Source organism: Macaca fascicularis, chromosome 18 (assembly GCF_037993035.2).
Source record: "Macaca fascicularis isolate 582-1 chromosome 18, T2T-MFA8v1.1".
NCBI classification, from domain to species: domain Eukaryota; kingdom Metazoa; phylum Chordata; class Mammalia; order Primates; family Cercopithecidae; genus Macaca; species Macaca fascicularis.
The window spans coordinates 72,482,296-72,495,031 of record NC_088392.1 but is presented as its reverse complement, the minus strand read 5'-3'; the positions used below and the strand labels follow the sequence as shown (position 1 = coordinate 72,495,031).

The window sequence follows — 12,736 nt, the reverse complement described above, 5'->3', positions numbered from 1 at the left end:
AATAGTCAGAGCCAGTCTTCTCTTACTTATACTGAAATTTACTTAATAGCAAATGATGGTTGAATAGAGCAGCTCTTTGGTGTTTACTCAGTACATGTCTAGTGACTTCATAAATCCTCACATTTATAAATTCTAGTGTAGATCATTACTCTATCAAATGATGTCAAATATTATATAACATATACAGTAATATTCTAGCTGACCCCTCCAGAAATGAGAACACTTAGGTAACAACAAACTGACTGAGACTTAACTCACCTCCAGTGCTTCCCCCTCGTAGCCCATGGGTGCGAGAGCTGGAATGCTGCTGACTGCCGTCTGCAGGGTCCTCATTCCCTAATGCAAATCCCTGCCTTCTGTAACAAAGACCGCCTTTGCTTTACGAGAAATTTAGTAAAGATGCTTCTCAACTTATAATGGGATTATGTGCCAATAAACCTATTGTAAATTGAAAATATCATTAAGTCAAAAATGCATTTAATACAGCTAACTTACCAAACATCATAGCTTAGCCTTCGCCTAACCTACTTAAATGTGCTCAGACCATTTACATTAGCCCACAGCTGAGCAAAATCGTCTAACACAAAGTCTGTTTTGTAATGAAGTGCTGACTAGCTCATGTATTTTGCTGAATATTGTACCAAAAGTGAAAAACAGAATAATTGTATGGGTACTCAAGGTACAGTTTCTATTAAACGTGTATTGCTTTTGCACCATCGTAAAGTCAAAAAAAATCCTACACCAAACCATCATAAACCAGGAACGGTCTGTATAGTGTATGTGCGATATGTAACATCCTGATGCATTCTCTATGCCGCTTCTTCCTACCCTTCCCACCCTCTCCTCCATGTACATCCCTGCTGTAATGATCAGCTCATTCCCCACACCCTTCTACAAACATCAGCTCCTAGATTAGGTGGGAGGCAGTGAAGCCTAATGGTTACAATCACAGACTCTGAGGCAGGCCTCCCTCCACTGGCTTCCTGGCCCCCCTTATTACTTGGGGTAAGTTACTTTGTGCTATGCTTCCCTCATTTGTAGAGGAGGAAATTAATAGTGCCTGCAATGCAGAATTCTTAAGAGGGTTTGATGAGTTGGAATAATAACAAATTTAAACAGGGCATCTGAAACAGAAATATAGTCTTTTAGTGTATCCTGTTCAATAAATAACTAAACTATTGGTAGACACCGTGGGAAAATAACTGAGAAATTTCAGAGTATACAGTGATTAATTTGGGTGAGCTTTTTACAGAAATCGTCATGCTAACCTCGTGTGGCTACCCAGGGCCACCCCTTACATAGGGTGGTGATATTCATTGTATGTTTTATATTGTTTCACTTGGACATTTATAGATGTTGGTCTGAGTTTGAAGAAAGGGTTAGATTTTCAAGATAAAGGGGAATGATGGAAAACTCATCATTTAGTTTTCTACTAAAAACATTTCCCTCTGCAGTTGTCTTACCCTACCCATTAGGAGCAGAAGTAGAAATAGAAAAAGTGTGATACATAGGTCTCTGTCTCATCGGTGAAGACAGTAGATTGTGCATGTTCTTAGAAGCTAAAGGGAAGAGTTCCAGGGTAGCAGTTCAGTAAATGCTGTTGTTTATAACGATAATGATGATCATGATATGATAGCATGGGAGTGAGTGTTCAAGCTCTATACCAACCGAGCAATGGGTCAGGATTTTCTCCCCTCAAAGTCATATAGGTTATGACTATAAGAGCTTTAGGTAGATCTGAGAGGAGTGGAACCGAGTTGTGTCTGTTGTGCAGTTTTTCATAGTCCCCATTTGAAAGCTGTTCTTATCTGAGGCCAGCAGACCTTTCCCTGTGGAAAGTGTTATCTACCAAGCATTGGTGCAGATTGGGATTGCACGCGCTGTCCTGCCCACTCTTGACAGATGGCAGGGAGCCCAAGCCGTCCATATGCTGCTCTGTTCTCCAAGAAGACACGGGCACGAAAACAGATTTGGCTGGTGCAACTGTGACCGTGGGTGTCTCTGAAGCAGCGTCCCTGTCCTTGGGCTATTCAGCACTAGACAAGGTTCCAGCAAGTTGAATATAGTCTGTGGTAGACAGCAGAGAGCAAATCCAGCCCTCAGATGCTGGGAGAGAAGTCTGTGGATGTCCTTGGGGATTTTAATTTGCTCACTTGAGCAAGGATGACCATAACTCAGTGTCTATCTGCTTCTACACTGTCCTTTTCTGCTGATGGGCATCTTGTTATAGAAGAGTCTTTCTCTACTTTTTTCTCTGTTTTCATTGACTTTTACTTTATAGAAGTTCCACAAAAAATTAAAAATAGAACTACCATCTATCTAAGGTCTAAGACTTGTCAGGACTTACTATTCTTTCCTAAAAGCAGTAAGATGTCTTCAGATGAACACAGAGAAAGATAACAGGAAAAAAAAAAAGCTTTCAAAATAAGTTTTCAGAGAGATGACATTCTCCCAAAAAGGAAAACTTGAAATTTTGCATCCAAATGTAACTGATATTTCAGAAATAGCTTGTTTATGCCAGCATGCTGTTTTCCTTGTTTTAACTTTTTTTTCTACCTTGTGATCATTATTTTTAAGATGCAAAGACTTAATTGATCCTAAAACCCTCCAAGTGCACAGAAGAATTCCCAGGAACAGATCAATCATATCTTATGTTTGGAATTAGGTTCTAAATGTCCTTTTTAAGTCGCAATTAGCAGCTTCCATCTTTGTTCCTTTTTAATCTCCTCAGTTACCTTGCTAAGTTATAACCGGGCTCCTCCTTCCGTGAGCTGCACCACAGTGAACTGCCACTTTACCAAGTCACCCACTATTTTAAGTCTGCATGAGGTTCACTTCACAGGTACTTCGACTAAAGCTCAGCTAGTGTGCTTTTGGCGATCTCTTATTTTTATACATGATTGTTACAGTTGAGCTTATTAAACTCAGCTTATGATGAAACTATTAAAATTCTTCTTAAAAGAAGTCATAGTTTCCAGAGCAAGGAAACAAATCACCTGATTTAAAAATGGGCAAAGGACCTGAATAGGCATGTCTCAAAAGAAGACATACAAACGGCAAACAGGCATATGAAAAAATGATCAACATCACTAGTTATCAGGGAAGTGCAAACTAAAGCCACAATAAGATACCACCTCATACCTGTTCCAATGGCTTTTATCAGCTGGATGTAGTGGCTCATGCTTATAATCCCAGCAGTTTGGGAGGCTGAGACAGGTAGATGGCTTGAGCCCAGGGGCCCAAAACCAGCTGGGCAACATGGCAAAACCCTGTCTCTACAAAAATACAAAAATTAGCTAGGTGTCGTGGCATGCACCTGTAGTTCCAGCTCCTTGGAAGGCAGGAGGATCGCTTGAGTCCAGGAGGCAGAGGTTGCTGTGAGCCAAAACTGCACCATTGCACTCCAGTCTGGGTGGCAGAGAGAGACCCTGTCTCAAAAAATAATAATAATAAAATGGCTATTATCAAAAGAATGAAAGGTAGCAAATGCTGGCAAGGATGTGGAGAAAAGGGAACCCTTGTACACTATTGGTAGGAACGTAAAATAGTACAGCTGCTACGGAAAATAATACAGAAGTTCCTCAAAAAATTAAAAATAAAACTACCATCAGATCCAGTAGTCCAACTTCCAAAGGATATATCCAACTTCCAAGAATGTATTCAAAGGAAATGAAATCAGTAGTTGAAGAGAAATCTGCACCCTATGTCCACTGCAGGGTTATTCACAAGATGGAATCAATCTAAGCATCCATCAACAATGAATGGATAAAGAAAATGTGTTTCATATATTAAAAATTGTACACTATTCAGTTTACAAAAGAAAGAAATCCTGGCATTTGCAACAACATGGATGCATCTGGAAAACATTATGCTAATAAAGAAATCCCGGCACAGAGAGACAAATACTGCACGACCTCACCTAAATGTGGACTCAATTTTTTTTTTCTTTTTTTTTTTTTTTTTTTTTTTTTTTTGAGATGGAGTCTCGCTCTGTCGCCCAGGCTGGAGGCAGTGGCCGGATCTCAGCTCACTGCAAGCTCCGCCTCCCGGGTTCAAGCGATTCTCCTGCCTCAGCCTCCCGAGTAGCCGGGACTACAGGCGCCCGCCACCTCGCCCGGCTAGTTTTTTGTATTTTTTAGTAGAGACGGGGTTTCACTGTGTTAGCCAGGATGGTCTCGATCTCCTGACCTCATGATCCGCCCATCTTGGTGGAGTCTAAAAGACTGGAGCTCATAGAAGCAGAAAGTGAAATGGTAATTACCAGAGCCTGGGGGGAGGATGGGGAGTTCTGGAAGGATACAAAGTTTCAGTTAGACAGGATGAATAAGTTCTATGGTCTACTGTACAGCATGATGACTGTAGTTAATCTGTGCTCCACTGTACTTGAAATTTGCTAAGAGAGTAGATATTAAATATTCTCCTACCTATAAATAAAATAAAATAAAATTACCTTTGGTGGGAAAAAGGAAAAACCGTAGTGACAATTGGAAGGGCTTTTCATTAAGGCAGCATTGGTGAGTAGTTATGAAAGTCAAATGTAATCTGTTTCTAGTTCAAATTAGTAACAGGTTTCCCATTTGTCACTTATTTCAATACTATTCTTTTGGTTTCTGTTTGGAAAAATATGTATCACCCTTGTAATGTTTCATGTAATGTTCCTTGTAACATCCATGCAATGTTTCCAAGCTAGTAAAACACACCGTAGTAAATTAGGGGGAATACATCATTTTCAGTCATAGTATATTCATACATAGAAAGACAACTAAAGAGTGAAACTTAGTTTTTAGGAGCAATATTAATGAGAACCTAAAACTATCAGATATTTTACTTCTGTCAGCTGAGATTTGATCTATTCTGAAATTTTAAGTCCAAAAGCATCTATATTTCAATCCAGCCATGGAAAAGTAATTGTGCTCTCTGATCTTGTATTAGCATAGAAAGTAGAAAAAGTAAATATATGCTTCTTAAGGAAGATTCAGAAATTTTTTTATATTCCATGTAGAGTGATAAACAGAAGCTATGTTTAATAGAAATATTTACCATTTTACCTGTAGTTCCATAACAGCTTCCTGCAAATAATTCAAAATATCTCTTTCTGGCTAAGCATGGTGGTTCACGCCTGTAATCCCAACACTTTTGGAGGCCGAGGTGAGAGGATTGCTTGATCCCAGGAGTTCAAGACCACTTGAACAAAGTGAGACCCTCTCAAAACAAAAACATTTAAAAATTAGCCAGGTGTGGTGATTCATACCTGTAGTCCCAGCTACTCAGGAGGCTGAGGCAGGAGGATCGCTAGAACCCAGAAAGTCGAGGCTGCATTGACTCCAGCCTGGGTGACAACGAGACCCTGTCTCAAAAACAAAACAAAAAGTATCTCTTCCCACTAAGGAATCCTAATGCAGAAAAAAGACTGTAGAACCACAACTGGAACAAACCTGAGATCATCTAGTTCAGTGGTTTATTTTTTTTTTCTTCAGCTGTGGAAAACATTTTTCAAACAAAAACTCACACCGAAGTCCTGATCTATAAATAGGTTATGGTTCTGGATGGAGCAGCAAACACAGAGTTCCCCCGGTTTGGCTTCCTACCACACCCAACCCTACATAGTCAGCAAAGGACTTTTTCAAATTGCAATATTACCCCACCTCAGACTCTTTTAGAACCAAGGAAACAAAGGCATGGAAAGAAAATTTGACTTGGTCAAACTCACCTACCCAGCCACAGAGCTGAGGCCTCAGTGAGTCAGGACCCTTGTGGACACACGAGCCTCCCACAGCTCTGTGTCTTTCCATCGGAGGCACACCCCATCACCTCCCTGGTTCGACATTTCTCCAGAGCACTTGTGACCTGCCAGATATTTATTTTATGTATTTACGTATTTAAATATATGTTTATTCTTCTAACATGTTCATTCTGTTTATTTTCTGTTTCTTCCACTAGACTGTAAGCTCCTTGAGGGAAGGGCACTGTATTTGGTTGTTTCCTGAGCTGTCTCCAGCACCTAGACTAGTTCCCATCTCATAATAGGTGCATAATAAGTAACAGTACCTGGAAGAATAAACCTCTCACACTAGGCCTCATATTAGGTCAGTCTCCCCAACTAGACTGTGAGACCCTAGAAGAAAAGAACAAGTTTCATTCATTTCCATTTCCCCCACAGAACTTAACACAGTGGGTGCTCTGGCAACAGTTATTGATGTGAATTCAAGTTGTCTGACCTAAAACTATAAAACATATGAGGTAAAGCATTAGAGTTGTTGGGAGCACAAGAAATCTTATTTTGGTTTATTAAAGTTTAGATATCCATACAGAACAGATTAATATGTTAGAAACTTTTATTTCCAAAATATAAATGGGTCTAAGAAGAATAAATCCTTTGCTGTTTCTTGGGATGTTAAATACCATACATCAACAGTTTCAAAACTTTAGCACATATCAGCCTGAAGCGCTTACTAAAACACAGTTTTTGATACAACAGGCCTTGAATCTGAGAATTTGCATTCTAAGTGATGCTGCTGCTATGGGTCCAGGGACCCCCTTTGATTAACCAACTGCCATTGATTGACTCAACCTCTGGCACATGCTGAGCCTGTAGCAGCTAAGCAGATATTATCAATTCACATCTTTGGCAGCCTAGCTGCAACAGGAGAGGAAGGAGAAGTGCTATGATTCAGTAAAAGGAATCAGGTCTTGTTTATTTCAGTTCCTGCTAAATCATTCACAAAAGAGCCATCAATCAGCTCATTAGAAAACTGACTTGGATTGCTTTTCTGTAGGATTGAAAATTTATGTAATGCCCTTCCTGGGTGATTCAATTAGCTAGAGCAAACCATGTCACCATATACCACACAATGAGATATATTCTAGTCACTGAACAACTTGAAAGTGAGCAAACAACTTCCTAGTTATTCCAAATGTTCTAATCCATCTGCAGACAGAGTCTAGGGAATACATTTCTCCTGATAATCATATAAAATGAAAGTTCCAATTATAAGGGAAAAAGAAGAAACTTTCTTTAAATAAAGATCCAATCTTGATATATTTGCATGACTAATTCCCTTCCCCTACCCTCAGAAAAAGGGTTTATTTAATTCATTTAAGATAATTTATGCAAAATCAAATCATTCAACAAATATTTATTGATTACAGTTGATAAGCCAACCACTGTGCAAAAAGTAATCAAATATGTATAAGATCCAGACTTCATCTTAAAGAACTGCACAAAAACTGCACATGGCTCGAGGTAGGTGCCCAGTCAACACTTTTGTCCTCAGGGAGAACACAAGTTTACCTGATAGGCATCTACCATCTAAAACTTTCTAATAGGAATTTGCTCTGTTTGTACTCATCTAAGGCTTTCTCAACTCGCAGCTGGAGAAATTCAACTCTAGCGCGTTTAAATGTCTTATCCTCCAGCAATTCGTGGGCCAAAACCAGGATTAGAACTATGACTCCTTCTAATTCCCAGCAAGCAATGATCCTTACAGGTTTTACAGAAATCTTGTCCCACCTCCACCCAGCCTTCTCTGTTGGTGGCTCATTTTTTTTTTTAGACACTGTTGATGTCATCAGAAAGATTCCTATTCTAATTTTCTGCAGTATTTTTATATATTTAGAAAATGAGGTATCCCTTCCCAACCCTTTATTTCTGTCCAAGAAAGGAGGTGAGTCACTCCATTGAAGCTTGCTACAAATACAGTTCCATAATCAACTTCCCCCGGACACCACAAAGGCAGGCACTAGCAGATGGCAATGATTCCTAATCGCCAATTTTGCCCTTTTGCCAAGCAACCATTTTCAGTTTTCATTGTTCTAGAGTTCACTAAGAAGATGGAAAAACTTAGTCCACCTGAGGTCACCTACCCAAATGTTTCTGTTTTGTCCTAGCTAAATGACTATTGAATTTGAATTTCGCCTATAGGAAGCAGCAGGTTTTAATGGATGAAAATTTTGTTCTCAGACTACTTGTTTGTTTGTTTCCTTAAATCCAGACATCACTCTCCATGCTTTGTCTTAAATCATCAGATTTCTCTCTCTTAATTTCCTCTCATTGTGCAGTGGATAATAGTAATAATACAGAAATTGCCAACGAATATATTACCTTCTCACTACTTGGAAAATGGAGATATAGGGAGACAGCTATCCTCAGTTTAGTAAGATAAAACTCCAAATCACTGCTTTTGTGACTCTCTTTAGCATTTGAATAATGATGCAATAATCCACATGCTCATTGGAAAGAGGATATTTTCATTATTTCTTAATATTAGCTAGGGATACTAGATAGCCGACAGCAGGTATTCATTTTCGTAGTCCAACTATTAACTTGTAAAAGTTTTTAATCATGGAAAAAATGGCAAATGATGACTTCCTGTTCCTGTGCTTCTGGGAAGGAAGTCTCAGGAACTTCTCATTGAACCCATAAGAAATGACAGTAAATCAAGAAAGCTGCAGTTTTATCTGTGTGATTCCTGAACTTAAATTGACTTAAAAATAGGTTGTGGGGAGTGTTTTTTTTCTCAAAAACTCAAAATTTGTTAAACATATTATCTAGGCAAGAGAAAATTCTGCAGATAGTATCTAATATGGAGTTTTCCAGAATTCTAGGTAAATAGAAAGGTGAAATTCATTGAAGGTGTCTTTTAAGATGGGCAGAGTCAACAACAACCAAACAGCTGTTTGCAGTACACTGGAAAGACACCAAAAATAGAGCATGTATATGATCCCTGCTGTTCAAAGAATTTTCCGTCTATTGACTGTTGCACTATTTATTGGAAGAATCAGGAGAAAGAAAGAGTTTTAATTTTAACCCTTATCTCAGTGGAATAAAAGTAATTATCATCACTAATTAATACAAAAATCAAAAGCAAGAAAAGAACCCTAATCAATAATATCAACAAATTAGTATCCAGTGTTCTTGGGTGTTAGTACTAGACAGTGAGTCCCTTTTGGAGCACAGCTCGAGACTTTCAAATAGCAGTTAATGGTTTACAATATGACCAGTGGCATTAACGTGATACAAAAGTGCAGGTTAACTTTATTGTCAAAGACTGAAACCTTAACTTTTATCTAATCACTTGGATTTTGGGATCTTGAGTCTTGAATAAGGGAACTTAGGTGCTTAAAAACCTGTAGGCCATGACCCTAAGCAGTCTTTCTTACCTATGGTAGCAAATCTCACTTAGGAAAGATCTTCAGCGATTGGTTTCAACTGTTTAGGACAGAAACTACTTTTACCACCCTTTGCCTCCTATCACTAAAGGCTATCAGGGCAATAAACACTCAGGTAATTTTTGATCTAAAATTATCAGTATTCCTTAGATTTTCCAAGGTCGAGAAAAGTTCATTTCTAACTTGTGATTCTAAATATCACCAGCATACTTTTGTAGAGTATGCTTTGTTTCTATTGATTTCAGCAACCCATGCTAGGATTTTCAAAACACAAACTCTACCTTGTGACCGGAACAGTAGAGAAGAAGATGAATGAGGGGCCCTATTACTGTGCTGTAAGCACTTGACAAACTGAAATATGCAAGCCTTTGCCTCTTAACAACATTTATGATTCTAGATTTTAGGAACATGTTACCCCTGGCATGATGCTTCAAACATATTTTTGTAGGTTTATTACTTTTCACGTAGTTTACTAAAAGTGTATTATAATTAATGCAAAATTGGATGTTACATACTAATCCTATCATGTTTAAGGATGTTTTTGTATGGAGAAAAAGTATATTTGTGAGTTAGCCTAAATGGTTTATTTCTCTCTTCTTAAGATTGGCAGATAAATGTATAAGCAAGCATAAATAGCGAATCTATTAAAAACACACATGGCCTCCTATGGCAGCGGCCACCAACCTGAACTGCACATCAGAATCATCAAGAGAATGTTCTGAAAATACAAATGACCAGGACAAACCCCAGGCTTTTAGGAATGAGGGCCAGAAATCAGTAATTTTTCAAGAGTACTGATGAAGATCGTGAATCACAGCTGGCCAAATTTAAGAGCAAAATTCTATAGTTATGCACTACTTTTGAGATATCTAATCTATCAAACTATAAGTGCATAGTTTTAGTCCTATATGACAATTACCTCTAAGTAATACATCATGAGATTATTTATATCTCCTAAATATGCCGCAATCATAATTGTGCATATATCCCTCTCCCCCATTCCACTGTCTCTTTGTATATCGTGTTCTTCTCATTTTGCCCATGAGCCAAGTGAACAGGGAATTCTGTCCTACTCAGTTCAGTACAATGCCTAGAACATTGGCACTGAATAACTGTTAAAAATAACAGCAGGAACTGCACATTGCTTTCATACGCCAAAAATTTTTTCAGTGCAGGTATAGCAGGTTGAAAATTTACAGTCACAAATTATGTGTGCAGGAGCATAACTTTTTATTAGTTTCTACAACTAAATTAGACCTAGTTCTTAAGGCTCCAATTACAGTCAACACATAGAACTCAGAATTCTGCTGGCATGAAACCTGTCTCTTTCAGGTAAATATTTGATGAAACTGAATATTCTTTCATCCTGCTGGGAGGCTCACTGAGCATCCTGGATGGTTTATGTCCTCACAGCCTGGCCTCACTGGCCTCTGACCTGCAGCTCATCCCTCCTGGTCATTGGCATCTGCTGAGAGGTAGCCTGGCCTTCAAGTCTTCTATATAACCAACTGTTGATGATACCGGTGGTTTCTTCCACAGCCTTTGATCTTGAAGTGGGTGTACCTGTGTCCTCCATGCCCGCCCACACGCCTCTCCCTGCATGTTTACAACTACTGGGGAATCTTCACCTCTTCCTTCCTCCTCTAGCCAAGAAGTGAGGGGCTCTGAGGTCACCTATCCCCCACATCAGCTCCAGCCTGAATCAAGCCTACACTGGAGGTTTCTATTACAGGCTTGCTGTCTTCCCCAGCTTGGAATTCAGGCAAGAGATCTGGGATACTTTTCCTACATATTTTATCAGAGTATTTCTATTGCCACACGAGGTATTGACCCTAGGAGTTGGTAGGATGAGATATGAACCTTCTTGTGGCACCAGCCATTATTTATACACTGTTTGATAAACTGAGGGTCAAGAAATAATTTAGTGTTCATGGCCAGCATTTTTAAATGAAATAGAAGAGGGTATAGGCTAGGAAAGATCAAATGGAATAGAATATATTGCTGTATTGCTTTGGTTTTCCTAATACTGTATCAGGAAATAAACTACAGTCATCCGATTTGGGGGATATTGGTTCCAGGACCCCACCCTGCCCCCACTGACACTAAAATCCATGGATGCTCAAGTCCCCAATATAAAATCATATAGTATTATAGTATTTGCAAATAATTGCATATGCATATCCTCCCATATACTTTAAATCATCTCTAGATTACTTATAATACTTAATACAACATAAATAGTTGCTATACTGTATTGCATTTTATTTGTATTACTATTATGGTATTTTTTTAAAAAAACATTTTCATTCCAAGGTTGATTGAATCTGTGGATGCAGAACCCAGCAAAACGGAAGGTTAATGTATCTATTTTTTACTATATTCTCAGATTTAAAAAAGAATCAGAAACTGTGGACTCTTGTTTGGTCCCTTTAAACCCTTCTGGTCACCCAATGAGATATCTCTGAGTTTCCCAGTGAGTCAGCAACTCCGGGGGAACCGTCTTTCCAGCTCTCTGTTCTCTGGTTAATTTTGTCAACTAGTCTTTCACACATGGGCCATCTCTGGTGTCTGGCCTGCCCGGTTAAAAGTCAAATTGTTCTTAACTACCGTGTCTGAGTTGAGGAGGCTTTTATTCCGCAGCCCTTTGTGTCCTCCCTGCCCTGGGGCAATGCGCCTCACCCTCTGGTCTAGTTTTAATGGCCCAAGCACTTAGGGAACCAAAAGAAGTAAAATAGGACAGAGAACAATTCAAAATATACTGTCACACAGAAATGGGGTGCTTTTCTAGTACGTTAAATAAGCATTTTAAAATGTTTAGACACATAGTAATGATTTCCCTAAACTGTTTTATTTATTCTAGTTGTCAACTTTTATAAAGGTTAAAGTAGAGAACCTTTTAAAAATACTTTCTTCAAACATTAAGTTTTAAGTTAAAACATACAAACGTAGGTAGGCCTGGTGCGGTGGCTCACGCCTGTAATCCCAGCACTTTGGGAGGCCGAGGTGGGCGGATCACAAGGTCAGGAGTTCGAGACTAGCCTGACCAACATGGTGAAACCCTGTTTCTACTAAAAATACAAAAAAACTAGCTGGGCATGGTGGCGGGCGCCTGTAATCCCAGCTACTCAGGAGGCTGAGGTGGGAGAATGGCTTGAACCCGGGAGGCGGAGCTTGCAGTGAGCCGAGATCGCGCCACTGCACTCCGGCCTGGACACCAAGAATGAAAGTCTGTCTCAAAAAAAAATACATACAAACGTATATTCATTCACTAATGTTTTCTTGAAGGAACAAGGTGGTGGTGGTTGTTTTTAAAGGAATCTATTGATTGGAGTTCCAAGTTCTCTTTCTCAGGTAAACCACACTCATGGTGTGTTATCTATAAATTCCAATGTCAATTTCTTTAAATGTAGACATGCAAAGCAATCTGAGTCCAGAATCCTTCTAAATTTTCACCATTTTTCCAATTATTTACATTGGTCTCACCCACAGCTACTTTGGCAGCAACCTTAACAGCTCATGTCTATCCAACCTTTACACAGCTTACCATTTTATTTTTAGAAAAATGACT

General features: G+C 39.0%; 2 protein-coding genes across 26 annotated transcripts in view; one reads left to right on the top strand and one right to left on the bottom strand.

The window, feature by feature from the left end:
• The window catches only part of LOC123570063 (uncharacterized), a 103,577-nt gene extending 102,986 nt beyond the window's left edge, over nt 1-591 (bottom strand). For all 17 annotated transcript variants that reach the window (XM_065534141.2, XM_065534140.2, XM_065534139.2 and 14 more), the window contains exon 1: nt 259-591. In XM_065534141.2, the coding sequence (XP_065390213.1) occupies nt 259-333 (75 nt within the window). In that variant the 5' untranslated portion in view covers nt 334-591. The remainder of the gene's footprint in view (nt 1-258) is intronic.
• DLGAP1 (DLG associated protein 1) overlaps nt 1-12,736 on the top strand; it is a 961,867-nt gene that overhangs the window by 551,011 nt on the left and 398,120 nt on the right. The window lies entirely within an intron of this gene.